At 41.1% G+C, this 25,153-nt stretch overlaps 3 protein-coding genes across 3 annotated transcripts; 1 reads left to right on the plus strand and 2 right to left on the minus strand.

Annotated features, from left to right (window-relative positions):
- Nucleotides 1–2,193: 2,193 nt before the first annotated feature.
- Nucleotides 2,194–2,844, minus strand: neurog1 (neurogenin 1; the record flags this gene model as incomplete). Its single annotated transcript, XM_083686567.1, has 1 exon — nt 2,194–2,844. One exon carries the CDS (start codon nt 2,842–2,844, stop codon nt 2,194–2,196), a length of 651 nt encoding a protein of 216 aa, XP_083542693.1.
- Nucleotides 2,845–14,371: 11,527 nt separating this feature from the next.
- On the minus strand, nt 14,372–16,506 carry LOC310816198 (polyadenylate-binding protein-interacting protein 2-like). The gene is made up of 4 exons (XM_083686244.1): nt 16,412–16,506; nt 15,588–15,753; nt 15,326–15,502; nt 14,372–15,149 (listed from the first exon to the last, which is right to left on the minus strand). Exons 2-4 carry the CDS (start codon nt 15,732–15,734, stop codon nt 15,093–15,095), a joined length of 381 nt encoding a protein of 126 aa, XP_083542370.1. The 5' UTR covers nt 15,735–15,753; nt 16,412–16,506; the 3' UTR covers nt 14,372–15,092.
- A 125-nt stretch (nt 16,507–16,631) lies between these two features.
- On the plus strand, nt 16,632–24,935 carry matr3l1.2 (matrin 3-like 1.2). The gene is made up of 21 exons (XM_083686243.1): nt 16,632–16,687; nt 17,815–18,770; nt 19,086–19,147; nt 19,238–19,276; nt 19,479–19,582; nt 19,666–19,727; nt 19,918–20,034; nt 20,241–20,366; nt 20,480–20,641; nt 20,794–20,918; nt 21,148–21,730; nt 21,905–22,028; nt 22,200–22,219; nt 22,359–22,481; nt 22,586–22,714; nt 22,805–22,927; nt 23,108–23,238; nt 23,353–23,659; nt 23,751–23,901; nt 24,093–24,208; nt 24,619–24,935. Exons 2-21 carry the CDS (start codon nt 17,979–17,981, stop codon nt 24,676–24,678), a joined length of 3,456 nt encoding a protein of 1,151 aa, XP_083542369.1. The 5' UTR covers nt 16,632–16,687; nt 17,815–17,978; the 3' UTR covers nt 24,679–24,935.
- Nucleotides 24,936–25,153: the final 218 nt, after the last annotated feature.

The following is a 25,153-nucleotide window of genomic DNA, read 5'->3' on the forward strand; positions in this document are numbered from 1 at the left end:
GACATATTTATTTGAACAGAATCTTCTAAGATTTAATAGTGATATATGATATGTATTTACTTTGATAATGACAATCACTATCCAATTAATGAATTGGACTGGGGCGGCCAGCAATTAGTTTGCAGGTGCGAGCCCATGGCCCCAGCGTCGGTTAATCCTATTCGGCAATTGCTTATGGCCCTGTGCATATGAACAAAGAGTCATATTCATATAGCATGCGCATAATAACGTGTCAGTGCAGATGCAATTCTTCAACCCATTATCATCTCGCACAACATGGAAACAGGTGGCAGTAGGCCTACAGTATACCCAGACACGAATCCCCACGAAAACAACTTTTACTGTTTGCCATAAAAACAATTGTCTTTGTAGTTCAATTGCAATTCAGGTTCAAGCAGGGAATGTAGGTTACGTGAAAGATAGTAGCCCACATTACTTCCAAATGTAACACTCCTCGAGAGTGGATTATCATTTTTGTTCTGCTTGGCAGATTGGGTTCCTTGTCTTTTTTTTTCTTCATGTAAGTTGGCATGTGCTTGTCCCCCAGGGCGTGCAGCACTCCTATTATCCCGTCGATCCCCGACACGTGCACATACAAGAGACTTGGAAGGACCTCATGCCGAACTCACAAATGGAGGATTTAACCTGAACCTCTTTACAAATAAAATGATCCCGACATCAAAAAGTCGCACTTAGAATGAAAACCTCTTTAAAGCCATATCTGAGTTCGGGGAAGAAAACACAAGGACTATATCTTCCCCCCCAATCGGTCAACGGGGCTGCAGGTCTAGCCTTCTGTGTTCATGTAGTATTTTGGGGCAAATTAAAAGCAAGTGTGAACATTCCAAATGAGCCTGGGCTAATGAAATTTGTAGATCCTAATTTAGATAAGCTTAGCTGAGTGCACATCTAATAACACATTTGTTTTCCTTTTACAGTTTTAAACGGTTTTTCCAAATAAACAATATATATTAGCCTATACCATTTGAGCCATAGATTGGCTTTATAAAAAGCATAATTCAACGCATTCTGAGAAATACAGCTTGTTGAAAATTCCCTAAAGGCCTAGCATCGCCAGGCAGGCTTGATTATGTATGCGTTACAATAGCATCAACTAGTGGATCCACCTGCCACCATGCTGTCTGCAAAACCGTTATCTTATTAATGCATCACACCCCCTTTGTCTTGTGTAGCACGCGAGGACACTGGCTCTGTCCTTTTTTTTCTTCTTCTTTTTTTTTTTTTATAAGTAAGACAATTGTTGTGCTTTTGTTTTTGCGAGACTAGGCTATGACTTAAACGTTATGGACTAGGCTAGATTGGGGGGATGTTATTTCAACTTTTTTCAGCAGGAGGTTGAGTCAGTTATATATTTCTTGATATATAGCAACAAGAAGGAAAAGCACAAATACATATATATATATTTTTAAAACGTTATGTTTTTATTTGTAGAAAAATGGTTTGCACCACGCTTTCAGGTAAATAGAATAGATCTCTTTATATACAAAATACAAAATACATGTCAATATGCAAAACATAAGCAAAACATGAATAAATAAAAAAAAAACTAGGAAAATGTAGAAACGATCCTTGCCTCTTCATAAGATTGAGTCTTTCTATTGAGCAGGACTGCAGTTTTCAGGGGGTCAAAATACATAATGTATGAGGCCAGCTCCTTGTCTTTTGACGGCCTTTCAGTCTATTGTCAAAGCGTTGAAACTGAATTTCCACGCTCGTTTTTCTGCATTATCAGTCTACAAATTGTAAAATTGACTTTTCACCTCAGTCTGCAAAAGCAAATCTGTCTTCTCCTTTTTAATTATAATACTCTTCTAATAGAGGTTGAGGTCAAGATTTGAAGTGGACTTCTAGTAGCCTATGTTGTATGCGCTGGAAAAAGTGCAAAGCTTTTGGAGGAATACAAAACGTAGCAAAACAACTATACAAAACGTAGAAAAAATTAAGTTATTCTCATTTGCAATCCGAATGTAATTTAGAGCATGTGAATAGGAAAATATACAAATAGTATAAAACACCCACAGAGATGTGGTTAAGGCAAACCGTGAATAGGATAAACTGTCTCATTCCGTTGCTTATAACAGAGTTACTGAAACATATTTCCCTTTTCAGTAATTATTCTGTTATTACTCTATCATGATATTATCACAGTATATAAAATGTTTATGGTTGTGGTTAGTAGACGCCTGGCACAAAGTTGTGGTAGCCGTACAGAACATCTCTCTGCATAAATCCGTAATCATCCGTGGCTGCTGGGCTGCTGGGGCTTGAAGTGCAATAAGACGGGGAGGAGGAGGTCGATGCGCTGGATGCCCACGAGCAAGCATCGCTGCCCGGGCTTGGAGCGTCGGCGACGCACGCCAGGTTCGGAAGCAGAAGGGGCGCATCTCGCGACTTCAGGTCGGCAATTCGAATGGTCTCAGAGAGTGCCCAGATGTAGTTGTGCGCAAAGCGCAATGTTTCGATCTTGGTAAGCTTGGTGTCGTCTGGAAACGCTGGAAGGACGCCCCTGAGGGTGTCCAAAGCATCGTTGAGGCTGTGCATTCTGTTTCTCTCGCGGTCATTTGCCTTCACCCGCCGGTTCTTCTTTACGACGTGCACGGTACCTTCGTTCCTCGCCCGCCCTCTGCGCCTCTTCTTCTGCTGCGGCTCACTACCGCATGTGCTCTGGTTATCGCTCGCTGGAGACGAGGACTTGCCCATTGAGGATGCCGGGGAGGAAGCGTGCATGCTACTGCGTGAGTCTTCGTCATCTGTGTGCGTAAAGGAATAGTCACAGCTAGAGCTGTCCATGTCTGAGTACACAGTCTCCATCGCAGTGCACATAGTGTTTTTCCTGCAGAATAAGAGAGATGAGGGGTTATTTAGTGCAAATGCAAGAGTGCATGGTTAGGTATGAATGCATATATTCACAAGACAAAACCGAAGTACTCTCAGGACAGAAGAAACCTACCTTGGTAGTATGCTTGGATAGTGTAAGTGTCAGTTCTCTTGCAAGGAGCCAAAGTCCGAAAAACAGTTTGAATGTAGAGTATAAGGCACGCGTCTTGGTCTTGGTCTTGAATCAGCTCGTGTGAGCCAGTGAGCCTGGCACACGACTGGCCTCAGTTACCTTATATACCCTGGTGAAACAATAGTCGTACCCCCCTCGCTTTGGCATTTGTGTGAAGGATGGATGAATGGGGTGCATCAGGTCTGCCCCGTGCCGCACTGCCATCTCATTAGCATAATGTATGCCTGTTGTTTGTTCACCCTCCGAAGCGTGCCTGTAATCATCACTGTCCAATGGGAGCACGGGACCGCTGCCCAGCCACGCGAGCAGCACTGTTGCTATCCCTGAACCAAAGACCAAGCCCACTTTAAGTTAAAGCTTGAAAGTTAAATGAAAGAAGAATCTGACCAAATGACTGAAGCGCTTAGCCCCCAAGGCAAGGGCACGCTCCGCAGAATTACGCTTTTCCAAGACATGGTGTATAAACGAAATGGCTTCCATTGGAGTATCAACCAGAATTTAATCCGAAGGCAAACGCATCCATCGTCTAGATATCGCCTATTTGTCACAGAGAAACGCATGTCATGACATTTCGATTCCATTCCATAATTGGCCTATCCTTTGGGAGACTATTTTCCAGGTTTTCCACATATTATAAATCTAGAAATGTTAAGGGAAATTAGATAGACATTCGTGCCATATAAACTTTGGGACAGTCTCTAAAAGTTTAAAAACATAAATATCACAGGAAATATATTGCTGTAACCTACTATCAACATGACGTGAATATTCTAGACATATGATCAAATAGTATTGCCTTTAATAATATAATATATTTAATGTATCATTATATAATAATATATATGTTTAGAATTACCATCTCCCAAAATGTGAATTACATTTCTTTTTCAATGTGAGTATTGCAACACTTTTTTCACTGTGAATATGTTAGTATGCAGTTGCTAGCAGGTTAATTCAATATAGGTTTAGGCCAACATCTATAGCTTTAAAACATTACTTCATTACTTCATCTTTACTTGTCACATCTTCAACTCAGATCCTACATGGTAAACCCAGGCTAATTAAGATTCAAAACATGAAGAGCACAGCAGTAAAAATGTCTAGCGGAGGCATTGGGCAATTTCTTTAAGTGTTTTTAAAGACATCTTTATGAGACAGGCATACAATTTTCCATTAATTATTCTATTTATTCAATTTCCAGCATCTCGCCCCTCTTTTGAAAAAGTGGATGGGGGCACTATTTAGAAATAGTTTGGCCAGAGACCTGCAGCGCTTTTCTCCTTCTGGTATTATGAGAGTAGAGGAACAGTCATTTATAAATAATTACACAATGTTTAGAGTCTTCAGGCATGTATAATATATCAAAGCGATTATAAGGTGAATTGTTCCATTGTACGCGTCTCCCCTCACTTCTTTTCAGTTCTATACACGTTGTCCCTCGTCCAAATTCGGCTCCTCTGGGCTTTTGTCACTCTTTTTTTCTGCCTGGGCCACTCTATTGGGGTTATTCTTATTCAAATAGTCCCAGCGTGAACAAAAACACGCCTGCTCTGAGGCATGCACATATATTCTGTCTCAAATATTATTATTGTTTATACACACACTATTGCCTATATTTGTTGAGATTGCTTGTGTAATTCCATGCAAATGATATTTATTTATATTTGTAGAACGATATCACACTTGTGCCACATATGAATGACACACTGCGGAGGATCTAAAAAAAGAAGAACATACATTTTACACCCTCCTCAGCCCAATGCTTGGAAGCCACGACCTACGTGAAAGGGAGGGGATCCATTTTATTATCACAACACCAACCTGTCAATAATAACATCAAAGTAGAGAAACAGCTTGAATGAGTATTTTGGTTTTAGTCAGGACATTAGTGAGGGGACATGCTTATTGGTCTTATAAAGTGATAAAAGGTAACTGATATGACTTAAGTTGATTTCCACAAGAATTGTGAGCTGGCGGCATTGCGAGTAGGTTATCTTCTGGGGGGTACAGAGAAAGCATTTTCTGCCCACACTTGAGAGGGGTTGCCTGGGAGATGTTCTGACAGGATTAGGCACAAGTGCACGGGATGCGATTGCATTTCAATGGCAGAAACACGTGAGAAAATGAAACCGAATTATCCCAAGGAGGGTCTATGCAAGAATATGGAAACCAATAAGAACAAAAAAACAATTAAGTTGCAAAACGAAATAGTGCACTGTTACTCATTGTTTTAGGAACCTCTTCGATTATTTAATGTTTGTACTGGATTGATAGGAAACTCGTCAACTAGCCTACAGTGCCTTCGGAAAGTATTCAGACCCCTTCACTTTTTCCACATTTTGTTGTGTTATAGACTCAATTTTAAATGGATTAAATTAAATTTAAATTGATTAAAATTGAAATACAGATATACCTCATGTACATAAGTATTCAGACCCTTTGCTATGACACTCTTAAAATGAGCTAAAATGCAAAAATGTCATGAACAAATCACTCAATAAGTTGAATTGAGTCATCTTAATGCAAGGATAATAGTTCATGTAATTTTGGGATTAATATATTTGTTTTTATAGGGTCTCTGATTTGCATAGGAATCAATTACACACTGTGTGGATCAGGTTGTCATTATAAACTGAGCAAATGGAGAGGAACAAAACTGCTGGAGGCCTGGGGAGACTTGGTGGAGAGGAAAAAGCACAGTCGATGGGACAACATAATCTCAGTCACTCTACAAAATTGGTCTATAACCAAGTGGCCAAAAAGAATCCCTTAATGGAAAATAATATATCTCATAATTGTGTTTGCAACAATGAATTCAAGTGATACAGCAAAGAAAGTGGCTGGAAATGTATTTATTTGGTTTTACTACAAAGCATTAAGTTTGCAAATCCAGCACATGGAATGCAGTTTCCGCACCATCTCTCGTGTGAAGAATAGTGGTCATCATGGTGCATCAAGTTATGGGTATGTTTGTCACCGGCAGGGACTGGGGAGTTTGTCAGGATCGAGAGAAAATTATGAAATTTGCTGAGTTGGTAGTGACATCCTAATCTACACAGTGTGCAATTGATTCCTATACAAATCAGAGACCCTATAAAAACAAAGATATTAATTCCACAATTACATGCATTAAGATGGACTCAATTCAACTTATTGAGTGATTTGTTGATAACATTTTTGCATTTTAGCTAATTTTAAGAGTGTCATAGCAAAGGGTCTGAATACCTACGTACATAAGATATACATGTAATAAATGTAACAATTTGAATACATTTACAGAAATGTAAAAAATCGTGTTTTCGCTTTGTCGTTCTGGGGTATTGTGTGTGGATTGATGGAAAATTCTTTTAATTTAATCCATTTTAAATTGAGTCTATAACACAACAAAATGTGGAATAATTGAAGGGGTCTGAATACTTTCCGAAGGCACTGTACATATTTCCTGAAATCTGTTGCATTAGGTTGATTTCTCTGAAGAAGAGCAGGCGATATTAATTTGCATGGCAGGTGCTAAACTCATATAAAATAAATGCCTACTGCAAGGTGCCTATACCGTTGAGGTCCTAATACCCCTATTGAAGTTGAGCAAAGAAGTGTGGGGGGATAGACTCAGTCCATTCTTTAGTGGCATATTCCTCAATTTATTTCATATCTATTTATACAACTTGAATTAAAATTCAATTTTGCATTTTGCAAGCATTAATCCCCGGGTATTAACGCGATTACTGTCCGCAAAAGATCTTTGAGTCAGAAAGTCTGATAGGAGTTTTCAGATGGTAATCCGCGGAATAATCCCTTCCCTTGGCGTTGAAGCAGGACTGGTGCCAGCAGACTTTTTTTTCCTCCTTGTTAAAAACTCAAGCAGGGCAGAATAGGGCCATTACTTTTGAATGGTAATTAATTCCTTACTCCAGTGCTTCAATTGTACCGAGATACTGCTCTCCACATCTGAAAGCTCTCCTTCATCTTTGTAAAGGCATTAGAAAGAGAGAAAAAGAAAACAAAGTCCTTGCTTACAACCGTGATGGAAACCAACCTCCTTGTAACAACTGGGTATATGTTTCACGAGATTTGGTTGCTTTACCGTTTTTAGCTCAACTTTTTTATTTCTGAATAAACAAGTAAATATATTTGATATTTTGTTAAGAAACCCCCCCACTACCATTCTAAGAATGGTTCTATGAAGAATGTGGCAAAAAAAACAACCTTTAAAAATGAAAGCATCTTCCTTTATCACCACCAATCTGTCTCACACACACAAAACCCTTCTTTGAAAATATTGAAAAATCTACAGGAGAAATACAGAATATTAGCTTTCCGGATCTATTTTATTTGACGGACAGCGCCCATCAACAAATCATTCTTCATGATGTGGCTTTGATTAGCTAATTAGTTACGTGAAGAAGCTCATAATCGATATGCCATTGGTATGTGCCATTTAGTGCAGTGATTAAGAATCCATTCTAATCCATCCAACTATTCAATATTTTTGGTTGAAACATTATCTTACATCTCATTACACTTTAACACCTTATGTTTCATCTAAGGTCCACTGTTCGTTTTCAGTAGGCCATGCCAATCATTGTTTTGAAGCAAAAACATCACTTTTTTGATATGTATACAAATACAAATACATATCCCTATCTCTTTACACTTGTTTCCATAGGGTGAGTCAATTAGACATCAATTAGATTCTATCTGTGATGCCAGTTTATGTTATTTGATTAAGAAACATCTTCAATTTAAATTCCAAACAGGTGCTATTATTATAATGCAATGGAATCTTATTTAAGGCAATCTGAATGCTAATCTTATGCCCTCATTGTGAACTGGTTCCAAAACTGCTGCAGTTTTTGAACCTAGCACTATCAATCAGATGGCCCAGCCTAAATGCAAGGCCTACTGTGGTCTATTCACTTGTCTTCATGTATTTGCACAAGTGCATAATTTACCTCTAGTTTACCCTACATTAGGGCCCACAATGAAAATAGTGTCTCTAAAGACTTTATAATTCAAAGCATCCATGGCAACTATTCAGCAAAATGAGCAAATGCTTTGCACAGGGTAAACTGTTAGAGGAGAACAAATATACAGCAATACTTTAACTGTGACAAATAATCCCTATGTACAACTGGCCTCATCAGGCTGAATACACAGGACCGTATGGCCATATGCCACGAGAAGAAGGGATCTCGTTCTCCTAAAACGGTTGCTGATGTGATATGTGTAACTCTTTGGGTGACTGCTTTCAATTACACAGCAACAGTTTTTTATGATATGATATGATATGTTTATAAAGGTTTGATATGATTTTGAGTTGACAGAGTTTTGTGTTTGCATATGATGGGTTATGCAAATTGTTGTTTGAATGATGACCCTTTATATTATGATATTTTACTAAATCTCTAACATGATGATGAAAAATAAATAACAACAATTTTTATGATTATAATGTTAACAATAATTAATGTATTGTAAGAAAGTAATAATGATAATAATGTTTTTATTGTTGTTGTTGTTTTGTCGGTCTTGTTGTTCTATTTGTCGACTGTATCCTTTAGTTTATTTTCCATGCCTCTCTGTGCTGGCACAGAGGACTTCTTTGAAAGTTTGGTTACAGCCATGGCATCACTTGTGGAGTCTCAAATGAGCCATATGGTTTGGAGTGCAATAACTTGAAGCTGGTGCCAACAATGGAGTAATTGAGCAGGGGAAGGGGTTTGAGCTTGACTCGACAAAGCTGCAAAAACTCCCTCTTTCACTCTAATGAAGCTGTTGTCTGGAGATTCGGTGTGGGGTTTGGGGGGTGGTGGTGGACGTGATTTGTCATACAATCTGAATCTTTAGGAGGGCTGGAGAAAGACCTCCTCTCCATATGTCTGCTTATTTTGCATCTGAAAGCTATGGGTTAAGAGAGTGGGGGAGAGAGGGGGAAGGAAGGAGGTAAGCCTCTGCATCAGGGATGCAGTTTTTGTTTTCACCATTTGAGGAACAATTCTCAACCTATATCACAGATCTTGGAAATGAAAGATTTGAATGACTATAGAGTAAATTAAATTTTCGCAACAAATATTGACAAAGAGTAGTATTTGTTGTGAATATTCCAGTTATTTTACACATAAGAAAAACTATTTTCCAGAGTGTTCCAGCGTCCAGTAAATTTAGAGGTCAGTGGAAAAAAATGACAGGAGACGCACATACACATGAAATGCACTTGTTGATCTGTCCAACAAACTTATGACCTTTCTTCAGAGTTTGCCATTTTATTTTCTTCCTATAAGTCCCATGCTAGATTAACACAACACCCAAAACAAGGCTGTGGTCTGACAAAGAATCTGAGGAGACAATGGCCCTTCTTTTGCATGAGGTTTCACTATCAAGGGAGTAAGACCACCAAGCAATAAAAGGAACTGTTATAAAAGAGCACAGACTGAACATTCCATCATTAACTTTCTCTGACACTGGTAGCACTTTATTTCACTCCTCTCTTGGCATTACTCCATTGTATCAGTCTGGGCATCCAGTGCCAAAGCAAGTGTTAAAAAGAATATATGAGTCCAGCCTTACACTACCTTGGAAACATAGGAAGGTACAGTTAGGAGACTCTGTGATGAAGAACCAATAGTCTGAACGGATCTTGCTATATTGTTGCCTGTGGAGAACATGTTTAGGTCTTTCATTGAATCTTTCTGTATGTTGGAAGAGACAGTGTACCCCTGTTTGGTTTCTTTTCCATGATCAACTTTAACAGAAATCTTCTAAATCATCACTGTATGCTGTCTCACATCCCAAGATGGTGGAATCCATTCCCCTCAATTTACCCCCTGGGGCTGTTCACAGTTTATGTTGTTTTCTTCAGGGAAATGATGGATCTCGATAGCCAAAGGGTGATCTAGAATACCTCCATCACTGCCATTACATGGCTTGATATTACTGAGTCAATATCTAATTCCATTACTGTATATGTTTATTAAAATGGATGAAAGTATTTTCACTGTTTTGCTTGCAACTATCCCAAGACAGAGTGAATATACGTTTTCTTAATACGTTTTTTCAAAGCCGTGCGTTAGAGAAGAAAACAACTAGAACAATACACATGTAATATCATTCAGGGAGCATCCAAAGCCAAAGCTTGATGATATGCAAGGGTGTGTCTGCCAAGACATGAGGGTCATGAACTTGTGACTCTGTTGGGACATCTGTACACATTCTCCCACTGCACGTTCTCCATATCAAGGTTAATGACATAACAGAGTGTCGGTTCTCTGCAAGAATGTGGCACACAGACAAAATGAGAAAGTCCCAGAGGACCCTCCTCGGTTCGGGACAGCCTTTTTTGTTCGGAACACCCGCAACAAACCCCAAAATATTCGTGGACATCTGCCCTGGCTCATCAACATGCATGGCCTCAGTCTGGGGGTATCTGACCTGCCCAAGCAACAATAGAGAAGCAGTCTGATCTATAGCTCACCACTGCTACTGCCTTTATGTTCACACTCAAAGAAGCAGACTCTAAAAATTGGCCTTTTTTAAGAGTAAGCGAGCAGGACCCCCTTTTCAGGGGACTCACACTTTCCCTTCCTTCAAAACCTTCCAAGAATGATCATTTTCCCCTAGGCGACCGCACCATTCTCCATACCATTCAGACAAAAATGGATGTAGTGCACGGGACCTTGTTGTGTAAAGGGCACATGGTAACCTACTGAAAGTAGGATCATGGATCCAGATCTGATGTGGATTGTGTGGTCACCCGCTCCACAATGCAATGTGTTGAATTCAGCCATGTGTTGAATATACATAGATTTATGAATAAATTAGTTGTTTGCCTGAATATCCTTTAAATTAAACTGCCTTTGTTTGTCCCAATCATGGACAAAAGTAGTAACACGTACTAATCTCTAGTTTGGAGAACCAGTATAGCTTCTCAAGTCAGTGCTTTTGACTCTCTGCAGCGTATAAGTAGGACCAATATCACCATCTACTGGTGATAGAACGAACTACAGTCAGAGAACCTATACACTGCAAAAAGGATGTGATACACAGAACATGGGTTGAGTAGAGATCTTTTTGACATTCTTTTACACTCCCACATTGATTGTGTGACATATTCTAGGGGAGCTCAGTGGATAATTGAGCTGCCCTAAGGAGTAATTAGTGTCCATAGTGTACCTATTATATCACACTCATGCAAACACAGTTTTAGAATACTGATTGTGTCAATGGCTCCTTCATTCATTAGCATCCACAAGTCCAGCAGGAGACGTTCTTTCTCACAAACAAATGTACATACTGGATCATACTTTATAACACTTTCTCGATCGATGCTTTAGGCTTCTTAGATTTGTCCCAATACTCCTGATTATAACCCGTTATAAAATGTACTACATTATTTTTCAGGAGAAGCAGCTGGATTTCTTCTTGGGTTTCTTCTCCTTGCTCCTTTTTTTTTCTTTTTTCTCCTTGGTCTTCCCCTCCACCATCTCCTCCTGCACTTCCTCAGGTTCCAGGCTGCCATAGTGCCCCTCATACTCCTGGATGAGCTCCTGTGCCTCTTCCTTCTCCACCTCCTCTGGGTGCTCCACCTTCCAACGCAGACTCTTCAGGGTGGCTTGCAGCCTCTGGCAACACAACAACCTGAGTGAGAGTCTACTCTGACAGCAAACTGACCTCTACATGCAGTGTGGATGTTCTCTCAGCATACCTGAGCTTGGTCAAAAACCTCATCCCCCTTTAGACGCAGCTCCTCAGTCTCATCAATGGTAGTCAAGAGCTTGCCAGTGCACTGGTCCAATTTCTCTTCTTCAGCAAGGAGAATGCTCTATGTGGACAGAAAGACAAACACATAGTGTATTTAGCATCTTTTCGGTGACAATAATGCATTGAGAGAGTGGATGCATGAGGCTCGCTGGTGTGCAAAGGCCCAACCCTACCTCCAACTTGGGCAGGTTCTCCTCATTCTCACGGACCCAGTCCTCTGCCCTCTGCACGGCCCGCTCCTCCCTCAGCACCTGTACAGGTGAGACAACCATAGATCCTCAAGATTCTCACTACCTTTAACATCCTGCCTCAACAAGGCCTAAAGACAAATTATCACTTGACCTCAGTGTGGAGCCTGTAGCTCTTCTTCTTCAGCTCTGCATTCTCCTTCTCCTAAGCGAGAAATGAGACACAATTATTTTTTACCAGCCCTTAGAGGGACTAGAGAGTGCAAGAAGCTGTATAAGAATCACACTTCCGTCAAAGTTTACAGGTACCCCCTGGTATCTTACCTGAGTGCGGATCCTCAGGTGCATGTTGTAAAGGATCAGGACAAAGGGGTCAGCCATGGAACAGGCTGCTGTAGAGCCTGGAGCAGCAAAGCCAGGTGGTCGTCTGCGAATCATGGTGGGGGCAGGGACAGGGACAGAGGCAGGGGTAGGAGAAGGGGTAGGGGCAGGGACAGGGGTAGGGACAGGGGCAGGGGTAGGAGAAGGGGTAGGGGCAGGGGTAGGGGTAGGAGAATGGCTAGCTTCTACAGCTGCAAAGCCAGGTGGTCGTCGGCTAATCATGGTGGGGGCAGGGGCAGGGACAGGGACAGGGACAGGGACAGGTGCAGGGTCAGGGCCAGGGCCAGGTGCAGGAGAAGGGGTAGGGGCAGGGGTAGCTTCTAGGGCTGCAAAGCCAGGTGGTGGCCTGCAAGGCATTACCATGGACACAAGTACAAATTTCTAGCAAACCTTAAAACGTATCTTTTTAACTTACCACCTAGTGTCGCAATTCAAAATCTAAGTTAACTACAAGCTAGCAGCTAACAAGCTAACAAACAACTGACAGTGATACACAATACAACTATTTAATGAAATGGCAAAAATGATATCAACAATTTATATTCTTCAACAGGGATTAGTTATCGTATGAATGCTGTAGGTAGGCCTCAAATGCAGTCGTAGGAGGATCGCTGTGTTTGTGGCAGACGAGCAAGCTCAGTGCACCTGGTTTGGGTAAAGTTGTAAACAACTCTGACCGTTCGTTCGTTTTAGAAATTAGAATATTCCCTATTGCTAAGCGTATCCATGGTGATGAACCGAATATCTAGAAATCGCATTGTTTTGGTTTGATTTCATAGTTCCAAAAACTCTTTTAAATATCGGTGACGTCACATTCGCACCTGTCAAACCCCGCGTGCTTGTTGCGGTGAAGTGCCCGGTAGTGCGTTGCCAAGGATACGTCCCTCAACGCTTAGCAACATGGAATATTCAGATTTCCTGACACGCAACTTTTAATGTGTTAATAAATGCTACTCGCTAGCTAATGCAATGGTAAGCCATCTCATGTGCATGTTTGACTTTCTCTGCTTCATTATTCTTGTTTACTTATTCTCTCAGGAGAAGGAGAATGCAGAGCTGAAGAAGAAAAGCTACCAGCTCCACACTGAGGTAAAGTGATGCTGTCTCATCAGGATCCTCTGGAGTCGAGAGAGGCCTTAGGTGGGGTGTTTGAGAGGATGAGGTCAGTACCAAATGATCTTTGTCTTGCCTGTAAAGATGCTGAGGGAGAAGCGGTGCAGGGGGCAGAGGAGTGGGTGAAAATGAAGAGAACCTGCCCAAGCTGGAGGTAGGCCTGATCATTAGCACACAACACTAATCACAAAGCAAGACTCATGCTCTTTAATTGCATTCATGGAAAGGGGGTTGAATATGTAATTATTTTGTGCGTCTCTGTCCACATAGAGCACTATGTATTTCATGTAATAACATTGTTTTTAAGCTTGTGTTTTTCAAGTAATGTTCCTGCTCATACAGAGGTTCGTGGAAGATGAATCCTGACTGAGGCAGTCATGCCATAAGTCATATCATATGTTACATGTATTCATACTGTAGGAACCAGAGAGGATGTCTGTTTTCAGTGTAGTTTCAAAATAGTTTGCACAATGAATTCAATAACAATAAAAGACATGTTATTGAACTACAGTATTCCTTTTTGTACATTTTGTACAGAATTGTACAAAATGTACAAGATGTTTAAACATATTTTAATGGTGAATGTGCAAAAAGATGGCATCCTCCACACACTTGATATGAACCTTGTTGAATAATTAAGCTGTCTGGTTAAGTCTGGTTCTGATTAAACAGGGCTAATCGTGGAAACACATGAAATTCTCATAATTATCATTAGTGTTCACAAACCTTTTCCCGGCATTTATATCTATCAGGCTCAAACTGTTGTATCAAACTGTTCATAAAGGTGAATAGGGAACCATAACAAATCAAGACATAGTATAGAAATTATATAATATATAATGTAGTATAATAAATTAACCAATAAGTAGCAATCATTCACTGAAACAAAATGTATCATCCATCAACCTTTATTTTCAAATACTGAAAAAATATACTTTTTTTGGTACTTTTATACAGTTATTGTTATGTGCATTTAGAAAAACGAAATCAATTTTACGCTGTAGTATTAAGCACCAGACTCTGAGAAGAGTAACAGGAAGCTGAGAGGAGCAAAGAAAATGTAATCTAAAAGAAGCAGTTCATTTCCTGGAATTCCAGATTCTGAATGCAGGTTAAAAAAGAGAACACAAACGTAAGAAGCACATACTGAATCGATAATTCAGCTATCATACGAGGCCTAGACTTTGAGACAAACTCAAACAACCAACTATTTAAATACAAGGAGATGGTACAGGTATGTGTCTTTAAAAGATATCTGAAATTAATAGCTGAATTTATATTGCAAAACAAGGTCCAAGTACAGACAAATATATATATTTAGAAAACCCACTTAACAATTAATTAACTGAAAAGTATGCATGTTCTTTGCAGGAGTAAAACCTTCAACAATAAATACACTATTTCAGTAAGAAATTCAAGAAAATCCTCTAGCCCTGCCTACATTCAGAAGTTACAACAAATTGATATATGCTTATGTACATAACATTATTCAAACTTTAACATGCAAAGCTATCTGAAAACTTTGGCAACACATTAAGTGCAACAGAGTGACAAGACTTAAACAACTAATTATTCATACACTGGCGTGTGGACCAGTGCTTTGTTCATGTAGAGGATGTGTTTCAGTGCTTTAGTCCTGGTATGAACTCTTTTGCATTAGGGTTCAAATTGCTGTTGATCTAGAGAGAGAGAGAGAGAGAGACAAAAATAACATGAATGACAATGATATCACAATCCAGATTCTATCCTAATGAACACAGATCTATGTGAGACATATTGATTAAGCAAGGGGCTACTTTTTACAGTAGGTCAAACATGTACATTCAAGTTTGACATTTGCAATTGAAGCATTTACCACAATGTCATCAGAAATGCATCTGTCACAAAGGACCAATAAATCCTGTTGGTCCTGGAGTTCACTGGTGATCTGGGGAAGATCTCTCGCTGGTATGAACCACTCGTATTCCTCTTCTTCCAGCATCTCCTGAAAACACTGTTCAATGAACTCCTCCTCCCACAGCTCCTCCTCAATCTGTAACCAAACCAATTCAATTTAGACACTTTCACTACCTATACCTGTAAGTGATGTAGTGCATCTTACAGAAACAGAATAGTACCTGTCTATTAAATTCCTCCTCATTTTCCATCCACATGTATTCAGCAAAGGGATTTTCGTCATTGTTGAACTGGCTATTTATGATGACAACCTCGTTACTGATGACGCTTTGCCTATGTGTATTGCGGCTGCGACTTGGGTCTTTCATTTTGATTGTTGTACAATCTCTCTGCAAAAAAAGACAAGGAAGGACATTTTAGAGCACTGGGCTAGGGAAAGACACAGCAGGCTACAGACAGTACTAGATTACGCACATCCTCTTACTAGACAGGTAAAGAGTATTGATCAATATTATTAACCATAACGATTACTGTATGGCTAGCTAGCTAGCAAGCTATACCTTGTTGTGGACAGATGGTATATGGCTACCGTCGTAATCCCGAAGTTAACTCACGTTAAATTACGAGTTGGATTTTGCTTGACTGACAGCTATCACAGTGTGTATGAAGTATAGCCCACGTAGCTTGCAAACCACTGAAAAATGCTAAGGTACATGCGCTCATCGTTTATTTTTAGATAAACATCAATCAGTATCGTCACTTGTGAACGTAGTTACCAGTCGCTGTAACATGTATGAGTACTAGTAACATATTTTCCCTGCTCAATGCTACAAAGGTTCACGAAAAAGTCGAAGTAAACGTAGACGGGAATACGACGGTAGCCATATGCCATCTAGTCACAACCCTATACCTTGCTGTCTGCCATTTTTAGATTGTTAAAAAAAAGCAGCACACGGGGTAATGTTTTTCATGAACCCCGTGAAGTCATTGTGCATTGAATGCGAATACGTTAGTAGGTAGCTTTCGAACTAGAGACATGTCATACCAGTCACTCGAACAAATGAAATGGAACAGCTTTGAAATGTCCAACTCTTCTCTCAAACTCTGGTGAATGGCTGCTGCTCTCCGTCGCTGACTGTGCTGCTGCTGTCTACACTACGTTTGTTGTTTGTTTACATGTTCTTTGAACGTGAAAAATCTCCTCGTCTGTGATTGGACACATCGGAATTTCGCCACGTCCCACCCCCCCGCGCGTGCCCATTGCTCCTGTGGGCTAGGTTTCACCGCGTGAACGTCGTTAGCTCTGCAAGACCTCGCCAAGGTAAGGACGACAAACCGGAGTTCACTGTCTTTGGAAATCTGAATTAGTGGTATGAAACAACGAGCTTGCAACAATATTACGAATACTAGCGACGTATATATCTAGCTATGAGTGAATTATTGTTCTCACATATTCGCCTCACAGATAATATACACACAGCAGGCTAGCAAGCTAGCTCAGTTCTGCAGGCCAAACCAAGCAAGCTAGCTTAGCCACTGTGATCTCACCCAGACAGAAACTCTGTGATCTTACTGTTGCAAACTCCTGAAATTAACATGATCAGACTTCTTGATTGCCAACATGACATCAATACATTTCTACCAGGATGGTGATGATAACGACAAAGAGAGTATTTGAGCTGACGATGACTGAAACCTGCAGCGTTGTGTATGCAGGCCTCTACCCTTAGCGTGGTTAGCCACGATTTTATGTTATTTGTTTTGGGGAAAACTGTCAGCTTTGATCAATCATATTAGTATTGTATGTATATAGTTCAAACGGCAAGTACATTCGATTCCATTCACTTCAATTCGGAGCTTTCGAAACTTGACCCCAGTGCACTAACTAATTATTTTAACTCTTTCAAGGAAGACTGGGATCCAATGCCTCTTGTCACAGTAATTCCTCGTAATGACACACAGTTAAGCTCTCTTTTTAGTTCACTGTCTAGCCAAACCTTTTGCAGGGTTGTTATACCTTTTTTCTGATTTTCATTTGTAATTAGAGGTCATATGATTAATTTTGAACATTGTCCTCCTGGGCTGGCTTAATGAAGATTAACCTAATTTGCTCCATCTTTTCTTCTGGGCATGACTCGTAGTTCATTATTATATATCTTCCTCTGCTTTTGTATGAGGTAAATTCAAGCCTGAATCTTTGTAGGCTACATTTCCCAGCTTTTCTATCAGTTAACTCTCTTCAATGCTTTATAAATGACTCTTCCTGTTTTCTTTCATATTAGCGTAACATCTAAACACAATTCATTTGACTGTTTGAATTGGGTCATTTCCCTCACTTGCTATACATTGTAATCGAACCTGCGGACGATAATGTTGCGCTGCCATTTCCCCATGTTTACTTTGTGGAGGAGGCATACAAGAACTTACTGCTTCATTGTGTCTCTGCAGAAATATATATTCCACCTGAGAAGAGGAGTATTCCTTTCATCACGCTGACTTGTTTCACTCTTTGAATTGACTGCGAAATCTTCCCTTCAAAGACTTTTTGGCCAACTGCTTTATTCTATTCTTGTGCCATTTTAACAGAGTTAAAGCCCAGCCATTTAGAGGCGATGTCCCAGAAGATTCCCTCTGATAGTGCTCAGAAGGGCTTTGCTGTGGGACGTGGGCTCCTGGCGGCCGCTGAGACATTGAATTATAGCATGAGCGAGCAGCGTTCGGACAGCCTCCATGGCACCTCGTCCAGACAGCTCAACAGCCTTGGCTCGGGTATGGGTGGTGGTGGGGAGGGACAAGATCGTGACTCCCAGCTGTCCCGCCGTGGCGGCAGCCACATTAGCAACACCATGAAGCTGTTTGCCAGCTTGGGGCTGTCGCCCACAGACCTAGACGCGCTGGCGCAGATCCCCGAAGACAACATCAGTGTGGAAACCTTGCCACACCTTATCATGCAGCTTAAGAATCGCAAGGTGGAGTCTGACCGACGCATGGCAGGCAACCCTAGGGACCTGTCATCGCTGTCCCCCGAGACTTCCTACAGAGCCAACAGAGAAGACTGGGAGGATATGCGTGTTGGAAGGCTGGGCGGTTCCATGGGGCAAACTTCAGCCCGCGCTCAGCAAGGAGACTTTGGTTACAGTTCCATGCAAGATGCTCCAGTTAGAGGCTATGAGTTTGATTACGGTCACAACAATGGCAGCGGTGGCAGAGATCGGCAGTATTCCGAGCTTTCCCGTGATCCCTACAGTGGCCACGGCATGGGTCCTTCGGCATCAGACAGTATCTTTATGCAGAGAAGGATGGGGTCTCCGTCCCAAGGCAAAGTACAGGACTTCTTGGGAGTCATGCCCCACATGTTTCCCCACGTGTGCTCACTTTGTGATTTTGATGTGCATTCCACAATGGTGAGTACTTCTTCTGACTTACCTCCTGTAACATCCACACACTGAACCCAGTTCATTGCTCTCATGCAAGCACGTCCACTTTCAAGACAGCTTTTGAGAATTTATGATCCAGTCTTTGTTTATCATTATCAAAGCCAATTTACATTAAGTAATGGTTCAGCATCAGTCTCTTATTTTGTATTTGCATATCCTCACTTATTCAGCTTCTGGATTTCTTTGAGAGCCATAGTTACCATTTGATTTATAGTTGGTTTGGAATCCAATGAATGTCTGCAGTAATTTAGTCATTCATACAATGTTCGTTTACATCTGTAGGAGTGGACTCAACACATCAATGGCTTACGCCATGCAGAAAACCGGAGGCTCCTCCTCCAAATGTAAGTATTCTACACACCTTTTGTGATGGTGGGTTTGTTCTGATGTTTGAATGTTAAATAACCACCCAAATGTTCTCCCATACACTGTAGGTACCCAGATTGGGATCCTCATGTGGCCTCAAACAGAAGGTCTGTCTCTCTTGCTCGTTATGATACATGTATACACGCACGCACAAGTGTTATGATATGAGACTGTTATATATTGTTATATTGGGAGTCCCAAGAACATTACATCAAGAACACAAACATAATTTGTAACCTTTTGAGGTGTTTTGAAAGTAGATATATTGAAACAGTCTTGTCTTATTTATCAAATGTTTGTCCCTTGCAGTTCGGGCTCACTTCTACTGGAGACAACCAACCGTTCCGCCGGGTTGCTGGGACCTGTCCCAATGGCCACTGGACAGCAGACAGGGGGCATGAGCTCAAGCTGGGGTAATGTGAATGCATATGTTGAATGCTTTGTTGAATGCATAGTTTCTGTTATCTAGCTTGATAATCACTATGATTTGTTTTAGGCAGTGGTGCTGGATCCAATCTTTCAAACAAATCTCAGCCTCACTCTGCTCCGCCTAATAAGGTAAATCTATTTGTCATAGGGTAACCTTCATATTTGTTAACTGCAACTCTGTTGCTGCTTGATCTCAATCTTCTGGATTTTTTTCTATACTATTTTCTTGATTAAAAAAAACCCCATCTACTTAATCCAGTGTAGTCATCAAACACTTTCCTAATATCTCTGATGTCATAAATGTGTTTTTGATCCTCAGATAAGAAGCAGAGTCGTGGTGGCCAAATATGAGAGGAAACCTCTCTCTAACAAAAGCCTGTTTGCCCTTGCTCAACCCTTTGGAACACTCTGTGAACACCTTGTGCTCAAGAACAAGGTAAAACCCCTGTCTTTTATAAGACAGTCAACTGCTCAAGAAGAAAACTGTTAGGATTTCAAATGGTTTGAAACCCCATCCCAAACAACTGTGCAACCAACTTTTTTGCATACATTTGCTTGGTTGACACAAGATCACTGTGCCATGTTAGATCTCATCCTCGGCGATTTTGTAACTCTGTGCTCATGCATACGCCTACTCTACAGGCCTTTTTGGAAATGGAGACTCACAAGGAAGCTTTGGACATGGTGCATTACTACCAGCAGAAACCAGCAGTGTTGTATGGGAAAGAAATCACCTTTTATCTCTCCAAAGAACTTCTGGTGATCGAGGTACAGTTCAAACTTCTTTCTTTGTATACGTGATGATGGCACTCATAAAACCAAATAATGAAAGTCAGTGGTGAGATTATACGTATTAAGTGATATTTTCTTTTTGAATATAGAAAGACGACAGATCTGAGAGAACCAACCGAGAGGTGAAAGGCAATGGAAGCCAAGTGGTCTTCTTCTCCAACATGCCACGGGAGACTGAGAGGAAGATGGAACTTCTCACCATTGCTCGACGTTTTGGCACCGTAGACAAACACCTTTTCTTAAATGATGAGGTGAAAAAAATTAGACCGTCTCCAAAAATGCTCTTTCTATTTATAATGTAGTGTTTGGGTCAGTATTGTGGGTGCAATATTCATAGATTCAATGCAATATAAGAAATCAGCACAAAACCACTGAAAACGTATCCTCCGCTGTTGTTTTCAAGGCATTTGTTCAACTGGGGACCCCAGAAGATGCCGAGATGCTGGTGAAGTACTACACTGTAAATCCATTAACCATCCGAGGCAGGAGTATCCGCTTGAACATCTGCACAAAGTACAAGACCTTAAAGTAAGTAATCCCATATTGTATGATGTTAGATGTCATATCAGTGGAGATGCCCATACTCTTAGAGCTGTGTGGGAAGATGGGATGCCACATCCAAAAATACTTAGCCCAGGTGCTGGATCGAAGTGACCACAGTAGAGAAGTGAGAGAGATCTACATGCTGGTTGCTGCTTCCAAAATGTGTTAGTTTATTAGGGCAACTATCAGGACTGATGGGGCTGTTCCATTGCAGTGTGAATCGCCAGAGGGGCGGCCAAGGCCAAGGGCGGCCTGACGACAGGGTACGGAAGCAGAGTAGCAGCACAGGGACTAAAGCTTCCTCCAAGAGCACCAAATCTGCCTCCGCTAGCACCAAAAGCAAAGAGGACAAGAAGGAAGAATCGAAGCCTGCGGAAGATGATGTGGCGGTGGTTGAGGAGTCCGGTGAAGAGGTCGCTGGTGTTATGGAGGGAGATGATGATGCAGAGGACTACGGGATAGACAAGGATTCACATGATGCAGATGCGCTAGAGGACACAACTGAAGAAGCTGCCAACGAAGAGTCTGCAGACGCTCCTCTTGAATCCAAGGAGGAGGAATCAGCTCCGGAGTCGGGTGACGTTTCGGAGGAGAAGGCTCCAAGCAGTGATGCTGATGTCACAGAACATCCTGATGGGGAAGGAGCAAAGAAGGGGGCTGTGTCAGAGGAGCAGGCGGAGACAGAGGCTGAGAATGCCCCAGCAGAAACTGAAGCCACCCCAGAGGAGACAGAGGCCAAAGATGACGCAGTACCAGCAGAGAGCTCTGACTTGACTGAGGACCTTGCTGAGGGCCAGGTACAGTAGTGAAACGAAAGCTTTTATTTCCTGAGTATTTTTGGTCTTTGAAATGTGTTTTGCCTACTAGTTTGGGCTATTCTGTTCTTCAGTTTGTGATGTAGTGCTTTTGAACATAATGCCATATCTACTCTGTAGATATGTAGGCTAAATGTTTTTTGCCCTGTCCGTCAGGAGGGAAGCATGGAGCAGGACTTTCCTGAGAACATGGATGACTTTGTGACTTTAGATGAGCTGGCTGAAGACGAAGACTTTGATAGACAGGACTCTCAATCCAAACATTCAGACTCCGGTTCAGGTAAAAGTTTAAACTTAACCTCAGGCATCAATGATATTATGATGACATTGGCTTTGGAATAGCAAACCACTTGGAGAATGCCACCCTCATGAAATACAGTGCAACCTGTGTTGGTTTAGTTGACGTAAAGTCATGTCATCCCCCCCCCTCTTTCTCTCTCTCTCTCTGTAGGAAGCTCAAAGAAAAGTGGGGTTGGTGACCATTATAATTTGTCGCATACATTTTGAAGTGGCTAAACATGATGCACAACATGTTTTATGTTGTATGGTGTGCCAGATATTTACTTTGAGGTACTGCTGAAGGTAACAATCTTGTGATTTTCCTTTGTAGGGATTAAGGGTTGTCAATGTTGTTGGATTTAAACGAGGCTATGGTTTTGTCAATGAAATCTTGTCACTTGCCAAGCCCTTTGGTAAAGTTGTCCAAAACCTGGTGCTTGATGTACGACCTGAGGTAAGTTTCCACCATTCCTGAATTGATTATAGCTTGTTTTATACAGAATGTTGAACTATTGAGTATGAGTTTTTCTTCCACAATCTTTTGTTTACAAATCATAGGCTTTTCTGCAACTCTCCTCTGAAGAAGAGGCGAAAGCAATGGTCAATTTCTACAGCGGAAATGTGCAGGCCACTGTTTGTGGGAAAGCTGTGAAAATATACCATTCACAAACATATGCTACCATCCAGGTAAGCTCCAGATCTGAAGATTGGTCACTATGATTCAACAGAGCTTGATGATTGTGTTGACCCAATCTGGTTTTAATGCTTCCCTTTCAGAGTGGTCGAGTGGTGTATGTAGGCCAGATTCCCCACTGTAAATACTCTGATGCTGCCCTCCTGAAAATCTCAGAGCCATTTGGGAAAGTGAGACGCTATTTCCTCAACAGATCTCGCAATGAGGTAATTAATCTCTATAATTTTTCATATTGTCCTATCATTAGAAAAAATAAATGTCAATAAAATTGTCATGTAAGAAGCCAGAGGAATAAATGAATGAGAGGGATGCAGTAAATACCTGTCTATTAATCTAAATGATTCATAGTTGTTCATACATATGTATGTTTTTATGTGTTTTGTTAGTGCTTTATTGAAATGGAACGTGGGGAAGAGGCAGAGAGAATGGCAGAAACCTACAAGGACAATCCACCTAAATTCCAAGGCAAACGCCTAACGGTGTACGTTAGCAGAAAGTATAAACAACTGAAGTATGGGTGAGTGAAACTGTCCTTTCTCTATTTACATGGAGCCTTTTGCATTGATGCATGTAACCTATCATTGTTACTTTGTCTGCACTGACACAAGCACACTGGTCTTTCCCACACCAGACACAGACCACCACCCCCTGAGGCGGAGGAAAAGCGGCCGTCCAAGAGAGAGCGAGTCGAGGGGGAAGGAAACTCCAACAGTAGTGGCACACCTGCCAAAAACGCAGCCAAGCAAGACGAGGAGCCCCCAGTCAAGAAGGCCAAGGAGGAGAAGGCTACAGAGTCTGAGACTGATGAAAAAGCACAAGAAAAGGAGCCCATTGAGATGCCCAAAGAGCAGAGTGTGGTGGTGATCAAGGAGGTCATCCAGCAGACCACTGACCAACCCCCAGAGAGCTCCGATGTCAAAAAGATGGACACTGATGTGGTAAGCTTGATTGTCCTCAGTATTTTGGCTTGTCTACCAGTAACCTGATCTTTTGTATTGGTAACTGATACTCCAAAACTGTACTCTGCAGGAGGTCAAACATGAAGAAGTGGAAACCACCATCTCTACCAGGGTGAAGATTGAGGAGGATGTGCAGACAGCAATCTCACAGTCCCAGGCTGAGACAAAGCCATCAAGCAGTCCCACTCCTCTTGGCACCTACGAGCCAAACAAACCTGTTGGTGAGGGCATCTGTTGTTTTGTTACTTTTTTAGACATCAGACTGACATGGTTGATGCCCATCTTGCTCAAATCTCAAATGTATGATCACAAAGGTGATTGGAAGTTTAATAGCAATTCTGGGATTCAAATGTAAAGAAACATGTTGTTGGTTCTTCAAAGTCGGAAGTGAAATACTCTGTTATGATTGCAGGTGTTGAGTATGTGAAGATGGGATACTACTGTAGAGTCTGCTTCCTGTTCTATTCCAATGAGGAGGCGGCCAAAAAGGTTCACTGCAGCAGTCAATCTCATTATGAAAAACTGAAGGTATGCACAGAATTCAAACCTCACCTTTACGGTAGACTCTGGTATATGACTTCACGCCTGTGAAAACAGAGCAACTTCCATCAAAGATATTGTAGTGAACTAGAGAGTTCACTCGTTTCACTGCCCTCCGACATAAGATGGCAGACTGTATGCGCCAATCGTGTATAATCACAACACGCTCTATTCAGACTATTCTAGTCTGTTGCATCTCTGTTTTTTTAAAGTCTCTGGCAGCGTCACCCGCTGCTTGTTTTACTATGATGTCATACCCCAAAGTCTACCTTTTAAACCATGACCCAAATGAGTACAGTACTAACAGTTAGCCATTCCTGAAAACAAACCTTTGCCTTTCAATAGTGTTTTTGAATTTAAAAAATGGAAAAGTAACTTTTTGTCCTGCTCTCTTCTAGAAACACCTGGAGAAAGAGAAGGCAAAAGCTCAAAGTAACACAGGGAAGAAATCTCTGTAACTACATTTCGAAGAGTCTGATCAAGTGTGCATGCATTGTGAGTTTATAGTTGTGCAGAGGTGGTCACTTTTATTTGTTTAAGCTTTGTTTGTTTGGTCAAAAGCTTAGTTACTATTACTTTAAAACTGTGCAAGGATCAAACATTGAATGAGTGTGTGTGTGCCTAGTACCTAGTGCGGTATTGCCTCTTGTCTTCAGATTCAATATTGTTTGTGTCAGTGAATTTCATTTTTATTAAAGAACCCTCACACCTTGGACTTTTTGATTGTCTTTTTGATGGGGGGGGGGGGGTGTAACAAATGTTCAATTCTACAGTTTGCTTTATCATGTTTTTTCAATTTCTGATGATAGATCTGCTCTTATGATAATACTGAGTTGTATTTTAGACTGAAACAGTTTGTGAGAATAGATTTTGCCCTATAAGCCAATATATATATTTAGCCAATATATATAGATTTTCATTGTGGCCAATGGT

The sequence above is a fragment of the Argentina silus genome (assembly GCF_951799395.1).
Source record: "Argentina silus genome assembly, chromosome: 15".
Classification (NCBI taxonomy): Eukaryota; Metazoa; Chordata; class Actinopteri; order Argentiniformes; family Argentinidae; genus Argentina; species Argentina silus.